The sequence below is a fragment of the Homalodisca vitripennis genome, chromosome 4 (genome assembly GCF_021130785.1).
Source record: "Homalodisca vitripennis isolate AUS2020 chromosome 4, UT_GWSS_2.1, whole genome shotgun sequence".
NCBI classification, from domain to species: domain Eukaryota; kingdom Metazoa; phylum Arthropoda; class Insecta; order Hemiptera; family Cicadellidae; genus Homalodisca; species Homalodisca vitripennis.
The window spans coordinates 32,019,124-32,039,523 of record NC_060210.1 but is presented as its reverse complement, the minus strand read 5'-3'; the positions used below and the strand labels follow the sequence as shown (position 1 = coordinate 32,039,523).

Here is a 20,400-nt window from a genome sequence, read left to right as displayed (position 1 = left end):
ATAATACTGTAGAATTATGTTCACAGCAATAAACCAATGAAAGCTTATCTCTAGAAATAACGACAGTTATAATAGGATTCATAGAGAGAGTTATCAGGTTATATTTTCGTATTACCCCAAATGTCATGCTACCCTAAATGGGCTAATTTTATCCAACGATTGGCTACACTGCTGATGATTGAGGTCCGGGGGTCCAAGGGAGAGAGAGAGAGATAATGTTGATTGAAGCTATGACTGCGCATTTTCGGTTCCTTCCTTTATAGTCGCAATTCTTCAAGAAAAACAACCTCCCTGGTAATAGTTATAAAGTGTCACACCAAGTGACAGCGCTACCATTGTGATCGCACCTCTTCTACTGATGCTGCCACTACCTGCAGTGTTCTCTTTTTGCTCCTTGTCTCTATTACAGTAGCTTTGGATCTGCTGACGCATTAGCGACGTTATGTTTAAGCATGGCGCACACTGTAGACGCGCCGCGCCGCGCCGAACCGCGCCGCCTTTTGGAAATAATTCCGGCTTAATAGTTTGCATGTGTTCAAATGGGAGTGCGCACACTAGAGCGCGCCGCGCAGCCGCGTCCGCCGCGGAATAATACCGCTGTCAGAACTCTTGGGAGAAGTCGAGCGGAATTTGTTCCGCTGGGGCGGCGCGTCTATAGCGGAACCGTTTCTTAGCCGCGGTTACCTTCGGGTGTCTTCGTACTACCTCTGCCATCGTCGGTGAGGTATAGCAGTCGACTTAAAAAACAATCTGCTTTTTTGATCGCAGATGTGTAATTTTTTTGTTTCAGGCGACAATTGTAAGTCCAAATGGAAATCATTGCGGGAGTGCTATAGAAAAGCGTTACTAAAGAGAGAAACCAAGTCTGGTCAAGCAGCGAAAAAATTGAAACCTTGGCGCTTGGACCAGCAGATGGACTTTGTGAAGCAATGTGTGAATGTTCAGAGGGAACAAGAAAGTAATTTTTTCGACGACTAGTCTTCTATATGTGAAAGTACCCCGGAACTAGAAAACAGTCAGGTTACCAAGACACCTTCGATACCTGGACCTGAACCTGAGTCAGCCTCAAATGAACCTGGATCTGCCTCCGCTACACCTGTGTCTGCCTCTACTGCGCCTGTGTCTGCCTCTTCAGAAGGCTTTAACAATAAAGAAGTAGGCCTAAATTCAACACGTAAAAGACCATGTAATAAGCTGTCAGGCGCTACATGGAAAAACCCAAGACTATGACAAGCTGTATTTCAAGAATATGTTAACTTAAAAAAACAACAACTTAATAATAAATCACTCGAAGTTACTCGTGGTGACCATTTGACAAAATATTTCCAAGGAGTAGAGGAAACTGTACGAACCTTGCCACCAGAGTTACAAATTAGAGTGAAATCTAACATTTCCAGAATAATTCATGATGCAGAGCTAGACGCCATTTCTGGATCATATAACACCGCTCATTCATTTCTACGCGCAGATCCTACACCCACAGCACCAGTTCCTTTTCAGACAACCCAATATATGCCGCAACTACCAACTCCTATTGGTCAGATGGGACAATACCCAGGGGCACAAGAGGGACGGTTTGCTGTTTCACGTGATAGATCCAGTAACTTTCCCGTATTTTTTCCTTTTCTCATTTATAGGATGAACCCACATTGTTTTTTGTCTCTTCTCCTCCTCTTCTGATTGAAGAAGACAAAATAAAAACAGATCTTCAGAGCTGCTCATCGTGTAAATTATTAAACAAAACGACACAACATAACCATACGACTGCATACTAACTGATAGCACTGCAGCTGTGGTGAGTTGAGGGAAGGAGTTCGGCGCGCCCAGCGCGCCCAGTATGTGCGACGGTCAGCGGAACTTTCCAAAAGGCGGCGCGGTTCGGGCGGCGCGGCGCGTCTGCAGTGTGCGCCATGCTTACTGGTCGTGGTTCATTCCACTTTATATTGTAGAGCCATAGTGGAGTGGTATGCCATGATTTTCACTTAAAAATGCAGATATGATTTTGACTAGATTCAATAAGTTTTAGTAATGACTTTTTTTAGTAAGAATTAAAATCACAAGAAAACTTATACTAACGATTAAAATACTATAAAAACAAATTAAATATTTGTTTTTAATAAAACATATTTGTAGCGTTTGACAGTTATGTTACAAGTTCAAACAAATTAATAAAATAATAGTTAATGTGAACTACACGCATTGATGATTCCGCCACTACTACGCCGTTAACAAACACGATAGTCATATGTCTAATCCGTAGATATTATGTAATTTGCACAATAATTTTAATACATCTGTATCATTTCATGTTATTATAATTATTACATATTAAATGTTATTTTATAATTCAGTGTATATTTACATAACTTTTTATCTATATAAACAAAAAGTATGTTGAGGTTTTAGTTTAAAAAGTTCATTTCTTCATACCAAGTGAATAAATATTTGGTATTTAAAACTATTTTTAACACTTTGTAAAACACACTTTTAAAACGTATTTTATGTTTATAAATACAAATATTACACATTTTTAGTAAAATCTGATTGGAGTTGTGAATATTTTTGAATATAGGAGAAATGATTTTACTCTTTAGTCTGGGTTAAAACGTGTTAAACGTGTTTTTATTAATGTTCATTTTTGTTTTTATGGGCCATTTACATAGTCAAAAACTTTGCTAATTAGTTGCGGCACTAGTACTTCAAGATTAGTCTACTACCATTTTGAAGAGTACAGAGTATTAGAATAAAATCTTCAACATACTAAGAAAATAGCTTTAAAGCCTACTTTAAAATTGCTTACGTTTTAATATCTTTATAACATCATACAAATTACATTTTATAATATTATTATAAACTTGACTGTACAACATTATTAAGAAAATGTAACAATTTATAATAATAATAAAAGTGTGGCCTATATCAACCAAGAAAATAAATACAACATCCATTAATACAATTGTCAGCTGCTAATATTGTTAATAACAACTGGTCTATCTTATCGTCGTTTATAAAAAAAAGATAAGGTAAAAGCGGAAAGTTTGATTGAAGATAAAAACTTGCTGTCGTCAAATTATAAAAGATGGGAATTATTTTACTGAACTTCCAGTATTCTACCTCATTGTTACATAAAAGTCATCCTGAGAACATACTTCTCTATTCCTGTACAGGTAGTTCACAATCGACTGGAAATGCCAGAATCGTTACCTTTTGTGTTTATACTATAAATACACATGAAACATTACATCACTGAAGTTATAACGACGATAGTGTCATTAGCACAGTTCATGTCTATACAGTCTGATGTGATTTATGAAGAAGACTAGTATTATCAAACAAACATCTCTTGTATCATTCTATTTCAATATGTTGGGAACAATAAAATTGACGATTTAAATAATTTTTGGCCAGTGCGCGCATACAAAGGTTGTAACGTATCACTAAGTTTTGGAAAATTTACCTTTAACTACCTACCTTATTTACAAAAGTAACAGATCAATATAAGGATTAACCCATTGTTAAATATCATCGCCTCCAATGTCACACTCCCAACTCTGCGACGTATTTTTTCCACCCTAAGCCGAATAGTCAGGTACATTGATGGTGAAGGTGGTGCATATTGCGAGTCGGTCAAACTTCAGTAAAAAATCTGATATAAACTTGTTCAACTCGGAGAGGTTAACGTGAGCAAATGGTGACTTTTCAGGGACAGTCAATGTTCGCCGACCGTTACTTTTCAACTTAAACTTTATGTTGTCCCGAAACATTTGTTTTTCGGTACTAATCTGAAAATTTTCAGTCTCAACAATTTACGTTATTAGTCTATCGGTGTCTAATAATTCAAATCGAAATTTAGAGACTCCACTTCGTTTTATTTAGTGGGGAACACTGACTGCTACTGAAATGAACGAGTTTGAATGCATGCATTAGAAATCTGCATTAAATAAATTGATTTAAAAAAAAAGTAAAACAAATATCTATGGCATTTTGTCATTTGTAATCATTTAGCTTTCTTTTAAAACAAACTAACGAGAACTTTTCCTGTACAAGACGTTTTTAGAGAGTTTATTACGTAGTTGTAACTTTTTCTTCTACATGATATGATAAAAAATCAAATATAAAAGCAACACTTCTATCGTTATTTATATTCAATTAAACAATGCTGTATTTAAGTGATAATACACCATGAGGTTAAAGGATCTCTTAATAGAGATCCTTAACCAACCAAACCTTAGAGATCCTTGCAATTAAACTGTTAACAAAAGGTTCGTAATTTTAAATTCATCGTTAAACTATTAAGTTTGAAGAAACCTAATCTGCGCAGTAATGTAGTAACTTTAGTGACAAATTAGTCAATTTTAAAAATGGTAAAAAGTTATTATTAATCTTAACACTATTCTTATGTTTGTTAGGTACTTGACGTTAGTATTCTGAGAAGTATCATCAAGTTGTAAGGCTAAACGAATGTTTATTTATCATTACCCTGGTGAACATCCAAACTTATCTAAAACTGTACTGATACGAGGTTTTTAATTTACATGTAACTTGAATCGAACCCCCTGTAAATAAATGCGATAGAAAAATTGATATTACAAATCAAAAATTATGCAGTACTTATCATATAATTTCGTATAATTATATATTATTACGATACGTAATTAATAGAAAATGGTATACGTTTAGTTCCAAAATGAATATTCATGTTTTTTGCAAACTAAATTGTTTATCTTGTAAATAGGGTATTACAATGAATTGAAGGGCTCAGGGGGAGAACATAATAACTCCATTTTTCAATTTGCAGTTTTCTAGCCATGTACAGTTGAGATTTAAATGGTAAATAAGAATATAGGGAAAAAGTTATATTTGAGAAAGAAAACTCCATGATTTGGGTTATAACTTGTCTAAATCCCTCTGGGGAAAAACTTGATAACTCCAAGTTCATTTTAGAGCTACCGTTAGCCCCACTAGAGTAGGTAGATTGTTTGATAACTGCAGCTAAGTTTACGAACGAGGTTATGTTCAAAATGGTGCAGGTGGTGTGATTTATTGTTGTTAGTTTTATAAAGTTCAGTGCTGTATCTTTTGTCCTACAACAAGATTATCTTTGATTATTAGGTTAATGTCAGATTAGTTCAGTTTGCAATATTTATTGCTTTCAACAAGTGAATGGTTGTGTGATGAAAGTGAAAGCCTAGGTCTTGTAAACTAGAGCCTCTTCAATAATTATACTTTATAACAGATGAAGAGCCTCCAGATGAAGACGTTTAGTTTAAATATACTAAACCATCTTCAGGAAAGACATAAGCATGTGCGGCTGAAAGAAGGCAACAAGAATATTAATTTAAAAAGCAAAGGAAACAGGCCATTGTAAATAATGTGAAGAAAGATGTTTTGACAAAATAAATCCATAAGAAACAGCAGAAATTTAAAGTAAACTAGTTTCAGAGCCACGATGAGGTTAACTTGTAATTGACATGTTTAGTTAATATCCTGCCTGTTCGGCGGCGTATAGTTCATAATGAATCATATGCTAATTTACACTTACTCTATTAGGGCCGAAGGAAATAATTATATTTAACAAGTTAAAGTATGTAAATATCTATTTATTACAATCAATGGAATATCAAGGGGTAAAATTGACAGTATGCTATGATAAATAGGAATTGAAACACGCCTACTTACAGCAAAGAAAACCCGTAATAAACCTCATAAACTTTATGATGGGCTGATTAAGTAGTCCGAAATCACATAAAGTCATATGCCAGTCATATTACTTAAACGTTTCCAAAATGTTCAAGATGTTTAAACAAATGAATTTGGTCTTGTTTGTAGTTTAGGATCCTATCGTACAATATTAAATAATGAGTTTAACTTTCCTTTCGATTATCTTACAACTGACAAGTGTAGTAAATGTTGCAAATATGCCACACAGATTTGAGGTTTGAAAAAGAAATAGCTGAAAAAATAACAAAGATAAAAAATTAGTATTCTTAGTGACATTATAAAATTAAAAATCATTAATTAAAGACATTAAAAAAACTACTTCTTGTACAATCATTTGGACAAAGTTATGTCATCCGAGATCTTTTCAGGTTCGTGCGGAGGAAAAATAAAGACAAACTTTACTTCACCTTATGCACTACTTGGTTAATGTTAGGAACCGTTTTGAAAAAATTCAAGATGACATTCCCATACTCAAACACTTTTATATTTTGTGATAAAAACATTGCCTTAATCAGACACAAGTCACTAGCAGAAAGATTAGGTACTCGACTTTTGAAATGCAATGAAAAAGCCCACGCCATTTATTGTTAAAGAAGTACACCAGGAAATAGTGAAAGGTTAGTCAACTTTTTTATTAAAATTACTCCATTAACATTGATATTAAAGTCAAGAGAAATTAGGGAATTTCAAGGAACATCCTGGTACTATAAGCACCAAGGAAACATTCAATGGCCACTGGAATGAAGTTTCTTTAAGTGTCCCAACAAACAAAAGGAAAAAATATGAAACTGTCACCTAAAGAAAGTCAAAGATGTTTCCATACATGCCAAACAGGAAACCTTCCAGAGGATGAATCTTACCTACTACTTCCTTCGTATGAATGTTGTGTTATAAATAATAAAATAATTTAGTGCTGTGGGTAAACCGCTTACAAAAAGACTCTGTGCGATTTTAGTTCACGCTGGGTGGGGCAAATATCCCTCCGCCGTTGCGATGGCGCCCTCTCTCAGTACCTTCACCACTGCTAGACACTTGCCCGCTTGCTCAATCTTCTGACCTGGCCACTGCCACTTAGCGGCTAATATCGTACCAAAATGCATTAGGGACAGCGTTGCAGTTGGAAGGGGAGTATTATTGTGATACCAGCGAGTAGAGCTGAACGGAGTCATTAACTCATCATTCGCTACCCCTTCAACGTAGCGAGTGAAAGACAAAGGCGGATCTGATTTTCGGGAGGGTCAAAGTTTGTTTTAGTTTACCATTATCGTTACTGTAACAGGGAATTTTGCACTTCAATACAACAAAAAATAAAACGTTTATAAATAAATGTACTCATATCCAAAGTTTAATTCATTGAGTTTAGTAACTTATTACGTTTATGGTTACAATACGAGAATAATTATTTTATGTCATAAAACAGCATTTAAAATATAGGAGGGGCCACGGTCCCTCCCCTGGATCCGATACTGTTCAGAGAGATGATTTGCTCACTTCACAGCAATCATTGCACAACACAGTAGCGTTCTATTATTCGGTATCTAAGTTTCTCACTAGTCGCTCTATAGAAGGCGTTCGGTTATGTCGTGCCTCAATTTATGACATTGGAAGGGTTATCTCCTACGTAGCTAATATAATAAAAGCTCTTATTTACTTCCGCTAAGTGTACCCCTTCACGAAACATTCCTGTCTTCTTACTCAGATCGTACTTAAAACGGCACTACCTTACTCTCTTGGTTCTTAAACCAAAGAAACATTCATTAGGAATAAGGAAAGCAGTGAAACAATTGTATCTCTTTATTTGGGTCGCTTCAAAAGGAAATATCAACCTATCTGAGAAAGGCTCATTTCTTCAAGCTCATGGAACACTAAATGGTAGCTTAAAGCCAATCAAGAGACCGGAACCAGCGTGAGCATACAATGACACTACTTCCTACTCAAACAATGTGTTGGGGAGAGAGTTATATGATTTTAAAATCTATATTTTTGTTAATATAAGCATGTTAAATACTCGTCACTTTGCAAATTATGTCCAAAAACATTTCTTATTTACAAGTTTTAAGTTATTGCAGCAGTTATTAATTTAAGTTATTAAAGCATAACTTTCGTGGGTTATAGTTTATCGTTTTTACCACACGGATACATCTTTGTGTGGCCGTGAAATTATACGCGGCGCGGACCTTATGGGCAACTTGCTATCCAGTAGTGTATAATATACAGGGTGATTCATGAAGTTCTCCCCCCACTTCTACAGCACATTGTACTAGTAAAAAATAATGAAAAAATGTTATATAAACATAGGTCCGAAAACGCTTTGTTAGCGAGTTACAGCTAGCAAAAGATTTCGCCTGAATTCCTGGGTAAAGAGTAAAATAAAGCCATACTGAACTTTTGGAAAGGTTAATTAAGTAAGAAATATCGTGGATTCTTATGTATTTTTACCTGATAAAGCTAATAAAATAGGTTTCAGAACTGTACCTGTAGTAGTTTTTGAGGGATTCAGGGTTAAATGCAAAAAATTGAGGCACGAAACAATGTTTTTTTTTAAGTTTGATGTACAATAACTTTGTTAAATTGGTAATAAATACATAAAATCAACAGACATTAATTGTAGAGAATTTAATTCTGAAAAAATTGATATAATCAAAGTCTAAAATAAAACAGAAATAAGTACCAAAAAATCGATTTATTCAGTATAATACATTACTAGTTTTAAGCAAAATTAATCAGGTTGGGCCAACCGTACGCACCTTTTTATAATAGATGTTCGAAAATGAGGCCCATCATTATCAATACATTTTGCACCACGTTTGTGTATTGCTTTTGTTTGCGTTTCTTAATTTTTCAGGACTTCCCTGTATCTGCACAGCCGAATCCATAATACAGGCAATTAATTCATCATGAGAATTCACTTTTGTCTTGTATACAATGTCTTTCATCCATCCCCAGATGCAATAATCCAATGGAGATAGATCTGGTGATCTTGGTGGCCAAGGGTGAGGCCCTCCACGACCAATCCAGTGTCCCGGAAATTGATGATTTAAGTAAGCAGAAACGGCACGTGAAAAGTGGGGAGATGCTCCGTCATGCTGGAAGTACAAATTTTGTCTGAGATGTAAAGGAACATTCTCTAACAGCTGCGGCAACTCTTCTTGAAGGAAATGCAAATAGAACTCAGCATTTAGGCGTCCAGGTAATATGAAAGGTCCAATCAGCCGATTGTGCAAAAGGCCACACCAGACATTGACGCTAAATCGGTGTTTGAAAGTTCTGTTCCACTACCTCATGTGGATTTTCTTCTGCCCATGAGTGTTCATTGTGCAAGTTATTGACACCATCCCGAGTGAATTGTGCCTCATCCGTAAACAAAAATACGCTTGTAGAGTTGATTATAAATTATTCAAAAAGTTGCAAAACTCCAAGCGAAGCGGACCATCCCCTAGCTGTAGATGTTGAACCTTTTGTTTATGAAACGGATAAAATTTGTTTCGATTAAGTGACCTCCACACCGTTGACTGCGAAACTCCTATCCGCCTAGAAATACGTCGTGTACTTACACCTGGACTGCGATGAACCTGCATTAATAACAATATCATCATCAAGTTGGGACAGCTCGTTCATAATTGGTTCTAGTACTTGGTAGTGATTCCTGTTTCCCGAAGAGTACGAAAAGTTCCTGAAATTGTTTTGGTATCTGGAATCCTCCTATTAGGGTAACGTAGTTCATATTCTTCTACAGCAGCTCTAGCATTACCATTACAGTAACCCAAAATAAAAACCATATCAGCGTATTCCTCTGATGTAAATAAGTAAGGCATTTTTTTTCGCTGAATAAACAATCGAATTATAACTCACAGAAAAATTGCATTTAATAATACGATTCACAGAACCCGATCTCCTGCTGTAGCTTGCAAAACACCACTAATACACAGTTCTAACGTAACAGTACAGAATACCATTGTTGATCAGCTGTTATTCGTGCGTTACCAACTTAGAAATTAATAAAACAAAAAACTGCATTTCGATGATTAGTAAACAATAATGGAAAAATGTTTGCTTCATTTATTTTCGAACATTTGGTGTAAATTTTTATTAAAAAAAAAATACAACGTAATAAAACATTATATTTTTATTTACAAACAAATTTATTTAACAGTTAATCTTTGTTTTTCTCAATTTATCTCATCATTAAGGAACAAACATTTTGTTTTTGTTTTATTTTAACTAAATACCGTACGGTATTTCTTTACAGCTAGTAATGTATTATACTGAATAAAATCGATTTTTTGGTACTTATTTCTGTTTTATTTTAGACTTTATTATATCAATTTTTTCAGAATTAAATTCTCTACAATTAATGTTTGTTGATTTTAATGTATTTATTACCAATTTAACAAAGTTATTGTACATCAAACTTAAAAAAAAACATTGTTTTGCGCCCCAATTTTTTGCATTTAACCCTGAATCCCTCAAAAACTACTACAGGTACAGTTCTGAAACCTATTTTATTAGCTTTATCAGGTAAAAATACATAAGAATCCACGATATTTCTTACTTAATTAACCTTTCCAAAAGTTCAGTATGGCTTTATTTTACTCTTTACCCAGGAATTCAGGCGAAATCTTTCGCTAGCTGTAACTCGCTAACGAAGCGTTTTCGGACCTATGTTTATATAACATTTTTTCATTATTTTTACTAGTACAATGTGCTGTAGAAGTGGGGGGAGAACTTCATGAATCACCCTGTATATATATATATATATATATATATATATATATATATATATATATATATATATATATCAATGAATGTCTTTTTCCCTTCTAGAATTTGTCATTTAAGTTCTTTTAATGCTGTTGCGTTTTTCTTAAAATTTCAAATGTCCATAATTTCAATTATATGTGATTTACTGTCAGTTATAGCTCTTATTTTAAACCGTAGAAACCCATGATTCTTTTTCGGTTTTAGAGTAAAGGATGACACTTGTACTGTTTTTGAAGGAATCTGAGATCAGGCGTTGTCAACATACATAACTGTTACTGTTTCTCAACTAGAAAATTCTCTGCTAAGCGAGGATTTTTTTAAGGTTGGGGTTTATAACAGAGATTTTTCAAGAATTCATGAAAATGTAGTTCGATCATTTATTGGTTGGTTGATTTTTAAGTTTTGTTTAAGATTCATGTCAATGCAATCAACAATTATTTTGTTACTTTGCCATATAATTAAATTAAATCTACTCGCGGGTAGAACGATCAAGTAGCGTTGGCTACCCTGGTTAGGCGGTAGTCGGCACCCGATCCGATGTCGGTAGGAGCCATTTTCTTTAGTCAATATAGGTTCAGGTTGAATCGTAAATACTTCATAATAGAAGGGTCTAAAGATTCTGTGGTTCTAGGTTGTACTTGTGGTTTACAAAACTGTTTTAACTTATTTTTTATAATAGCTCCTACAGGACAGAATAGTATAAGTTCATCTAATTAGCGGTAACAGCTAGCTTAATGTTACGTATATTTTAAAGTTCAGAACCGACTGTGAAATGACGAGGTAGCCTAGTGGATGTAAACAAGATTGTTTTTGTTGAATTGACACAATATTTTTATTTGCTCATGACTGTTTAACTTGATTCAGTCAGCTATAACATGTTAGTCTTTGTAATTGTATAATGAAATATTTCTTGACAACCCAACCCAAAGGAGAAGAAACTGTATTGCCTGATATATCAAATCTTAATTGTCCACCTATGAATTCAGGTTCCAAAATTAGGTAAGAACTTAGTTTAGTAGAATCCTCACTTTCATAATTTGTATACATTAGTATTTTTATATTATTTAGTTCATTTCAATTATAAAATTTTAGGATTTGAAATCTTAATTTGGGTAGAGTATGTTAAGGGACAGGGATTTTTTTTCAATATTGACAAATGATATTACTTAATTATAACTATCGATGTAATGAACCGATACTGATTTTGTAACAATAACTAACTTGTATCAACTTTAAACCCTTTTTCATTGTGTTGTCTTGTTTCAATTAATGTAATGTCTTTTATAGACAATACCTCAGTCGAAAGCTCATGGAGGATTGTGAAATGAAATTTTAAAAGTGGTATATCAGCAGGTGCTTGCAGGTAATCTATGTTAGTATTTTGTGCAGAAGAGTTAGTTTTCTAGAGAGGATGCTTTCATCAAGTTCTTGAAGGTGGTTAATCATTGTTACCCAGAGGAAAACATTAATAGTTATTCATATTTAGTATTTTCTGTTGTTAATGTTTGTTATGTTATTATTTATGAATTTATCCTATTTCCTGTTCTAATTGTGTTGGATTGTTATAGCTTCTTTATTATTTATGAGGTTGTCATTATGTGATTTATAGGCTATAGTAACTATTTTAATTCCAAATATGATTGATATTATGATTTTAGATATGTTGATATGATTGATAGACTCGTATTCGATATATGAATATTAAGTATTGATGATTATACTAATCGATATAAAAACCAGGTCCGTTTATCGTACTATTTCCATTAATTTAACCATAGAATCCCAAACACTGTTTGCAATTGCCTTATTTCTAAAACTATATATGGGAAAACTCAGGTAAAACAACTAAAAGGCAAATACAATTGCTACAGTATAATAAGTGTCCACCAAAATAATCGGATGATGGTTATTGAATGATATGGATATTTTGTCGCCATTCTTCTAGTCGTTTCACTAATCTCCTCCGTAAACAAAATAACGGCTGGGAGCGGTATAGCCTTCTATCTTTGGTATTTTGGACAAGGGTGGTGAATTTCCTCAGGAGGACCTGATATGTTGTTTTTGGAACTGCTGAAAAGTCCCATGGGGTGCGCAAAAGGCCCTTGAGGCTTAAGTGCATTTCAGTAGGCTGCCCCAAAGAAGAAGAAGAAGACATCACTAGTCTAAATAAAGAAAGCTGGCAATGAATAATTATGAATATCTGTATGGCAAATGACGTATACAATAATATTGATATTTAAAATCGATAATCATCAACTGATTGTGTTGGTGGCCACTTATTATACTGTAGCCACAATAACTTAAAAATTAAAGCTAACATACAAAGAGATAATGAAACTTAGGTTGTATTTTACTTAACCATGTCAGCTATAACCATCTCAGACCACTTTTATAAATTTCTTAAAATAGTATATTTTTATTCTCAGAAAGAAGTTTTAGGCGATAGTGATCCATAATTGCACGATAACTGATAATGTGTTTGACATTGTACGTTATTATCTCAAATAGTCCATCAATCTAAAGGATCGAGAGGAATCTGGGATTCTGGGTGGGGTAGATAACAAGCTAAAAAGGGGCAGGCATTGGTGGGGGGGGATAATCGGGATATCAACACTCAGGCCAAGAAAGTGCAAGGAATTTTAGAGGTCCGAGCATTTTTGCAACAGGTTCTACCTCTATGGTAAAGATTGATTGATGTTAATTCATCAGATTCTACCTCTATATTGATTTTTCCTCTGTGCTCTCAGTCTTGTTCCTCTTTCTCGAAAGTTTTGCAACATTTTCTATCAATACTCATCTTATTTTAGCATCTTGTTATTAAATAATTATTTTTACCTATTCCGTGATTGTTCAGACTTTTCTGTGTTGTACATTTCATAATAAAGACGTGTTTTGGTTTTTAGTCATTAGCCATTTTGTGTTTGCGTTTTCTTCAGTAAAGTTTGGTTCTCAGAAGATTTAAAATAGAACAACAGGATTACTTTAAACAATTAGTGAAAAGGTACAACCTGAGATTAATGTGTGCAGTGGGCATTCTGTTTGGGAAATTGAGTCCTCCTTAGTCTGACTGGAGTTTTAAAAACGTTTAGGTGTGTAAAATGGGGTGGCCATTGTCCTCTAGCTGTGAATACACTGTTGTTGCTGAAGGTACCCTAAATATTTTGTAAATTCTTTTATTTTTATTTTATTTTTATATTTCAATTAGTTTGAAATTTTATGACTTTAACTTTTGTGTTGGCTGGCGGGTTGGTGGTCCCTGGGTAGGTGACTTTCCTAACATCAGATTAAGGTTAATGAACTTTGGGTAGGGAGGAAACGAGTGCTCACGTGATCTGAGTTTAAATTTAGTTACTACCTCGAGGATGTTTTTCTTTTTTGCTAGAAGTGTGGGGTGGCGCAGGCCGAAGCCCACACTGATGACCAGGGGCATTTCAGTTTAACCTCTCTCCTGTGATCTCAATTGAATTGAAAAATTCACAAATTTTCCTTTCCTAAGCTATTTGTTGCAATGGTGGGTGTTCTTGTTGATCAACTGGACCCTCACAACAGATGGCTGCTGGGTTGCAGTAAAATAAGCATCAAAACATTCAAATTATCAATATTCGTAATTATCAAATCATCGATATTCATGAGAAACAAATAATCGATATTCATGTGAAACAAATGTTTGATATAACTAAGTAGTTATACTTAAACCAAATTACATTATAAGTATTTCAAATTACAGTATAGTTCGGCAATTTTATATCTTAAAAAGTAATAATTTAATGATGAATAAAAAATTGTAGTCTATGTATATTTATAAGATAAACAATTACATTATCATAAATATATTACTAAGAGTAGCAAAGTTAGAGATTTTTACAAGTGCTCACGTCATATCTGAGCTTGAATTTGCTTACAATTTTGGGGGATGTTTTTTATTTTTCACCAGAATTACAGGGTGCTACGGAAGCGTCCACTGATGGCCAAGGGCATTTCCGATCATTGCCTTTATTGTCGAGTGATTTTCAGACAAATTCTGTTTTTCAAAATAATTCCAGTCAAAGCTACATTACTATTATAATTAATTATTAAGCTAAAGGTTTCTTATAACTATACTACATTAATTAACTACTAAAATATTTATACAAAAGATTTGGTTAGTTAAAAAATGACACACTAAGATATTGCAGCTAAAACCACTGCTTAAGTCTTCTTTATGCTAAGTCTATCTAGGACATGATCTGAGGTACAGAAAGTACCAATCAGAAATACGGTCGTCAGCGTGGGCTTCGTTTGCTTCTCCACACTTCTGGTCAAAAGAGAAAAACATTTCTTAGATAAGACCCAAATTTAAGTTTAGATCACAAGAGCACTCATAAACGAGTAGATTTAGTCTGTTTACTTGCAACTTAGTAACATCATTTCAGTACCAACATGATGCTAATACTGAGATTGGATCAGCTGGTAACATGTTCCACATTAACAGGTTGCATAAATGTAATTGTACCTTAACACGTTATTTTGTAATAGGTTATTAACAAATAACAGTATTCCCCATTTCTTACGGTCATTACTCAAATACCATACTCATGATTTAACTTTAGTTTAATTAACTGGGAACAATAATGTCGATCTAAATTGCGTTATAGACTTTCAAGATTATATTCTAGCTATATTTTTATATGTAAAAGAAATATACTAATTTTTAATTGTAGAAAATAATACAACTTTATTTATACTAAGTTTGAGCAGTGTAGTATTTACAATTACTTTATAGGATAAACATGTCTGACAGCATTTAAATAGTTGTAATCTATATTTGATCCCTTTTCAAGTGTTAATCATACTGCAGCCACTGTCTGTTGCACAGATTTTTTTAATTACTGATAGGAATTTTTGTTTTTCTCTTTAAAGTAAAACAATTAGGACATATTTAAAAAGATTAATCGCACATGCCTCTTATTCAATTAAACTGTGGGGTGCAACGACTAATATGAATTGAACAATTTCTATTACTAATGAAATTTAAGTTAAATGCAAGAGAGACCAAGGCCTATAGGTTTTTTTTAATTTCAGAATCATCAGTCATGTTCATTTTAATTTTATTGGATGAGATTGTATTACTTGATATAATTTGGTTGGGTTTCCAAGTTAATTTTGTTTTTATTAATACTACAGACAAGATGGCCTGTTTTTAACATAAGGTTGATTTCATGATTAGTCTGTTAATTCTATGTACTTCAGAAGCCTTAGTTTTTGTTTTAAAATATTTCTTTTGGGGTGTGACGTCACCGGATTTGAACGTGTTAATAATATGGTTAACATATTTATTATCAAAATTATTGAGGACATGATAAAAAAGGAAGCAATGTTCACGTGAAGTTGATTGTTTCACTAAAATAAGATCAGTTCACGTAGAGTACAGATATTTTTCAGCAACAATGGTCATATTAAAGAAACATTCTTTTTTCAAGTTCATTCATTTTACATATCCACACACAATCACAATTAAAAAAGAAATACAAATCATTAAGTTTTCATACTATGATATGGTATGGTATGAATGGTTAAAGTCAGCTGGAGATTAAAAAAAATTTTTGCTGTTAGTAGCCACCAACCTGTTGCACCAAAGCGCACAATTAATGAAGCCGGTACAATTGTGCTGACTCCGGGCAATGAGGGAGAGCCGTCCCATCTACTGGGAGAGAGCAGTCTGGCTGATGAGTCACAAGATGAAGCGCCCAACAAAAAGAGAAAAGCACTTCGTACGAAAAAGTTCCGATCGGATTGGCTTTCATTTGACATGTTTAAAGGGTGGCTAAGAGCTCACCCAAATCCAGAAAGAGCTATGTGTACAGCATGCAACATTGTGTTGAATGCTGGCAAAAGCGAACTTGAAAAGCATGCCACTTCTATAAAACACCAAAAACGGATGATGGAATATAAACAACATTCAAGGTTTGACTACGAAAATGATGAGCCAAATGTTATTTTGGTGGATCCTTCTGGACCTGATGGAGAAGAAGGTGGATCATCCTTTCTTCAGAGGCATGGTGTGTATAATGCCTTCATGTCCTCAGCCATCATACCTTAGAGGCTTTTTCAAGTGATAACAAATTCTACCATTCAAATTTTCAGAATAGTAAGAAGATTCCTTAAACCCAATAAACTAATGATTTATTAGAACTATGTAGACTAGAAGCTATTTGTGTACTATAAGATCACATTCTGTAAGTTTTATATCCCACAAGGATTACAGGTAAATTTTGAGTTTTTGGGACAGTTAGCCTTTATAAACATTATTCTAATTAGTTAAGTGGTACAGACAGTAACATTTTTTTTTATTGACACTGTAGATTAAACATTGCTCTAAATTTACCAAGTATTGACATTTTTAAAATTGTCTCTTGTTTTGATGTGTAAATTGAAAATTTAAATTAAATGTTATATCAGTTTAAGATAGTTTAATCGTAAACATTATTTTTATAATTTTAAACTGAGCATGAAATTTTAGATTTTTTTAAAAACAAATATATTAAATTATTTAGTATCATCATTTAATGCTTTTTGTATTTCTTTTTATCACATTTTTGTGCAAATTTTGGTTTTAATTATAAAATGTGGCTTAAGAACGTCAAATCACTGTATTAAGTTTCTTTATATGTTTGTCAGTTAACCAAGACAAAATAGTGTTGTTTTCATTTTAGTGACTATTTGTATTGGATATATGTATAGTTTTATTTCGCTTGTTTTTGTATTGGTTATTTGTGTATTTTCCCCATGTTTTTATATCAGTATAATTCAGTTAAAAAAATAACTTGTTAGTGTTTTGAGATTTTAATGAATTGTTTTTCTTTAGGAATGGGATGTGACAATATCAAAATGTTTCATGACTGATTTGCTTGATGATGGCCAATAATCCAGGGCCAGTGAATCAAACAAATTTTATTGTCCTTGAAAATGCTAAACCTGATAGTCAAGACGATAATGATAATTCCTCAACATTAAATTCTACCCCTCCCAAAAAGCGAAAACCAACTAGCAGAAAACAACAGAAGTATAGAAAAGCATGGGAAATATATCCTGAATTTCAGACGTGGCTAGACTCAGTTGAAAATAATGTTTATAAGGCAAAGTGTAAGCTGTGCTGCAAGGTTCTAGTTGCTGACTTAAGTGTATTACAGTCTCATGCTCAGTCATTGAAACATATAAAGAACGTTGAAGAGTGCACTGTCGCAAAACAGGCATTAGAGTCATTGAGTGCCCGTAGTAGTGGACGGCCCAGTGAGCCTCCTTCTCGAGCATTGTTTCAAAGAGAACATCAATTACGAGCAAGATTTGAGAAGCAAAAATCAAAAGAGTTTTCTGAGGAAATTTCCTTTGACACATTGTCATTAACAGGTTGGCTTACCATACTAACAAAGACTCAGATTCTCAGGGGCACTTTCAGCAACCAAAACCTTGGCTCACATATTGCACTTGTTCTGGCAAACTGTCTCAAAGTTTTTTTATATGTCATTATAATATTTTATTGTGAATAACTTACACCTTTTATTTTTTTTTAATATGTTTCACTGAAAAGGCCTCTAAGGGTGTCTGGGTCTTGATTTTAGTTTTATTTTAGACTAGATTTGTATGTGTTTTTCTACTTTTAAGCACCTGTCTATGTAGTTCTGCTGCTTTTCAAAAGTGTTAATTTACTGTACTTTTGTAATTTGTATGCATATATATATATATATATATATATATATATATATATATATATATATAAATTCCAATGATGTCAATATATATAGTATATAGCTTTGCAATTGGCTTGTAGTTGAACAAAGTGTTTTATAACTTGAAAATTAAGTAACTATAGCATTTTTTTTCTGGAAACATTATAAAGCAAACATTTATGTTGCTATTTAAAATCTCATTTAGTGAATTTGTTTTTAATGGAATAGAATTATCGAAAAGCAAATTTCAGGCTTATTTGTTTTTAATTTGTTGAGTCCATAGCCTTGAAGTTTTAAACTACTGAAAATGTTATAGGTAATTAAATAAATAAATATTTGAAGTCAAAATTTTGCAATTTGTGAAATAAAAGAAATGTGTATGGACATATTATAGTTAGATTTATTAAAATTTGAAAGTATTGATGTATATTCAGTTTTAGAAGGGCTATTCAAAAAGTAATTAACGTTTTGGAATTTTTTTAATCAAGTAAACATTTTATTATATAAATGTGAAAGAGCAACTAAAATACTACCTTTCTACATAATCAGCATTCAAATTCAGGCATTTATCATAGGTGGACAAGCTTTGAAATTCCTGTGTCATAGAATTCTGCCGCCTGTAATCTCAACCACTGTGACACGTACCTGGAGGAGCTCCTCATTCTTGACAAAACGTTGTGTTGTTAGCCAGGTCTTCATTTTCTGGAACAAGTGAAAAACTTGGACTAGTCTTGCTGGCCGTGTTTGGCATTGTCATGCAAAAGCAATTATTTGGATGGCAATTTTCTTCGGCACTTGTTTTGGACAGCTCTCCTAAGGTTTTGTAATGTTTAGCAGTACCGCTCAGAGTTTATTGTTGCACCACGCTCGAGAAAATCAATAAGAACATCTTGCCTATCCCAGAACACTGTTGCCATGATCTTTCTTTCCGACAAAGTTTGCAGACATTTCCTTGGTTTTTTAGAAACGTGTGCCCCCACTCCATGGACTATTATTTTGTCTCATAATTCGCATGTTTACCCAGGTTTCATCTCCGGGTATGATTCGATTCACTAGCACGTCACCATGACTGTGGTGGGCCTTGAAAAACGTCAAAGCTCCCATTCATTGTTTTTTATGGTGATCTGTAAGCATTTTTGGCACCAATCTTGCATTAAATTTGTGGTAGCCTAGCTTCTATGAAACAATTTCAGACAATAGAGTCCCTAAAACTTCTGGGAAACATAGAGAAAGCTCAATTATTGTGAAACAGCGGTTTTCCACTTTTTCTCAACTCAAGTCACAATGCTCGGACGTCCACTCTTCTCTTGATCATAAACGTTTGTTCTTCCATTTTTAAACTGAATGCACCACTTCCTGACAGAACTTTCAATCATTACGTTGTTTCGATCTGAGTGTTCAGAAGTCACACAAAACTTGTTTCAAACCATGGCCACTCACATCAATTTCTGATGGATTTATGAAATTGAAATCCCTGCTCAGAGAAGTTAGATTTCAAATAGTTAAAGAGGTCAAACTAAATGAAATGGCGCAGGTAATGGTGATCTCAAAGGTAGACTTGTTTCTCAAAGTGGGAGGATCATTTGAACAAGTGCATCTTGTCCAATCAAAACTGATGTTTGGTTATGATCGGTAAGTCAGTTTTCTGTAATATCAATATATCAGATACTTTTCAGGCAATCTCCGTATAAAAGTGAATGTGGCTACAAAAACAGGAAGTGTTGTGTCTTCTGATACAAATTATATAAATTTTAACCTGATCTAATCATTTATTATCGGATTCTGATGTAATTAGCAGACAATGTTTAATGAATATCAGATTCTGACTCTGCCAGTCTGAGGGTGAATAAATAAATCTATTGCAGTTGTTATTTTACATAAAAGAAATGCCTTTTTGTTCTGTGAAAATATTATATCTGTATAATAAATATCTCACGTTTTGAAAAGTCTTCTAAAGGATTTCTATGATAAACAATATATAACTGTGTGTAAATCCAATTTAGAGTTGCTGTGCAAAGTGACTAGATACTGTTGCTAAAAATTATGACTCAACTCAATTAAAATGTGAATGTGGTGGCTAGCCTGTGACTCTCATCTTACTTTCTTTAGTTTAATCTAGTTTGAGTTTTTAAATAAAAAAGAAGTGTTGCATTTGAATCATCCATCTATCAGAAAATAATTATGTAATCATTTAGAATGATCCAATCACAGA

General features: G+C 33.5%; 1 protein-coding gene across 3 annotated transcripts in view; it reads left to right on the top strand.

Annotated features, from left to right (window-relative positions):
- Nucleotides 1-10,997: 10,997 nt before the first annotated feature.
- Nucleotides 10,998-20,400, top strand: part of LOC124359117 (2-Cys peroxiredoxin BAS1-like, chloroplastic) — a 30,484-nt gene continuing 21,081 nt past the window's right edge. Inside the window, exons 1-2 of one of the 3 annotated variants that reach the window (XM_046811578.1) lie at nt 10,998-11,481; nt 17,327-17,868. In XM_046811578.1, the coding sequence (XP_046667534.1) occupies nt 17,373-17,868 (496 nt within the window). In that variant the 5' untranslated portion in view covers nt 10,998-11,481; nt 17,327-17,372. Of the gene's footprint in view, nt 11,482-16,074; nt 16,521-17,326; nt 17,869-20,400 lie in introns of all 3 variants that reach the window. The other 2 variants (XM_046811577.1, XM_046811576.1) reach the window with 2 other exon arrangements.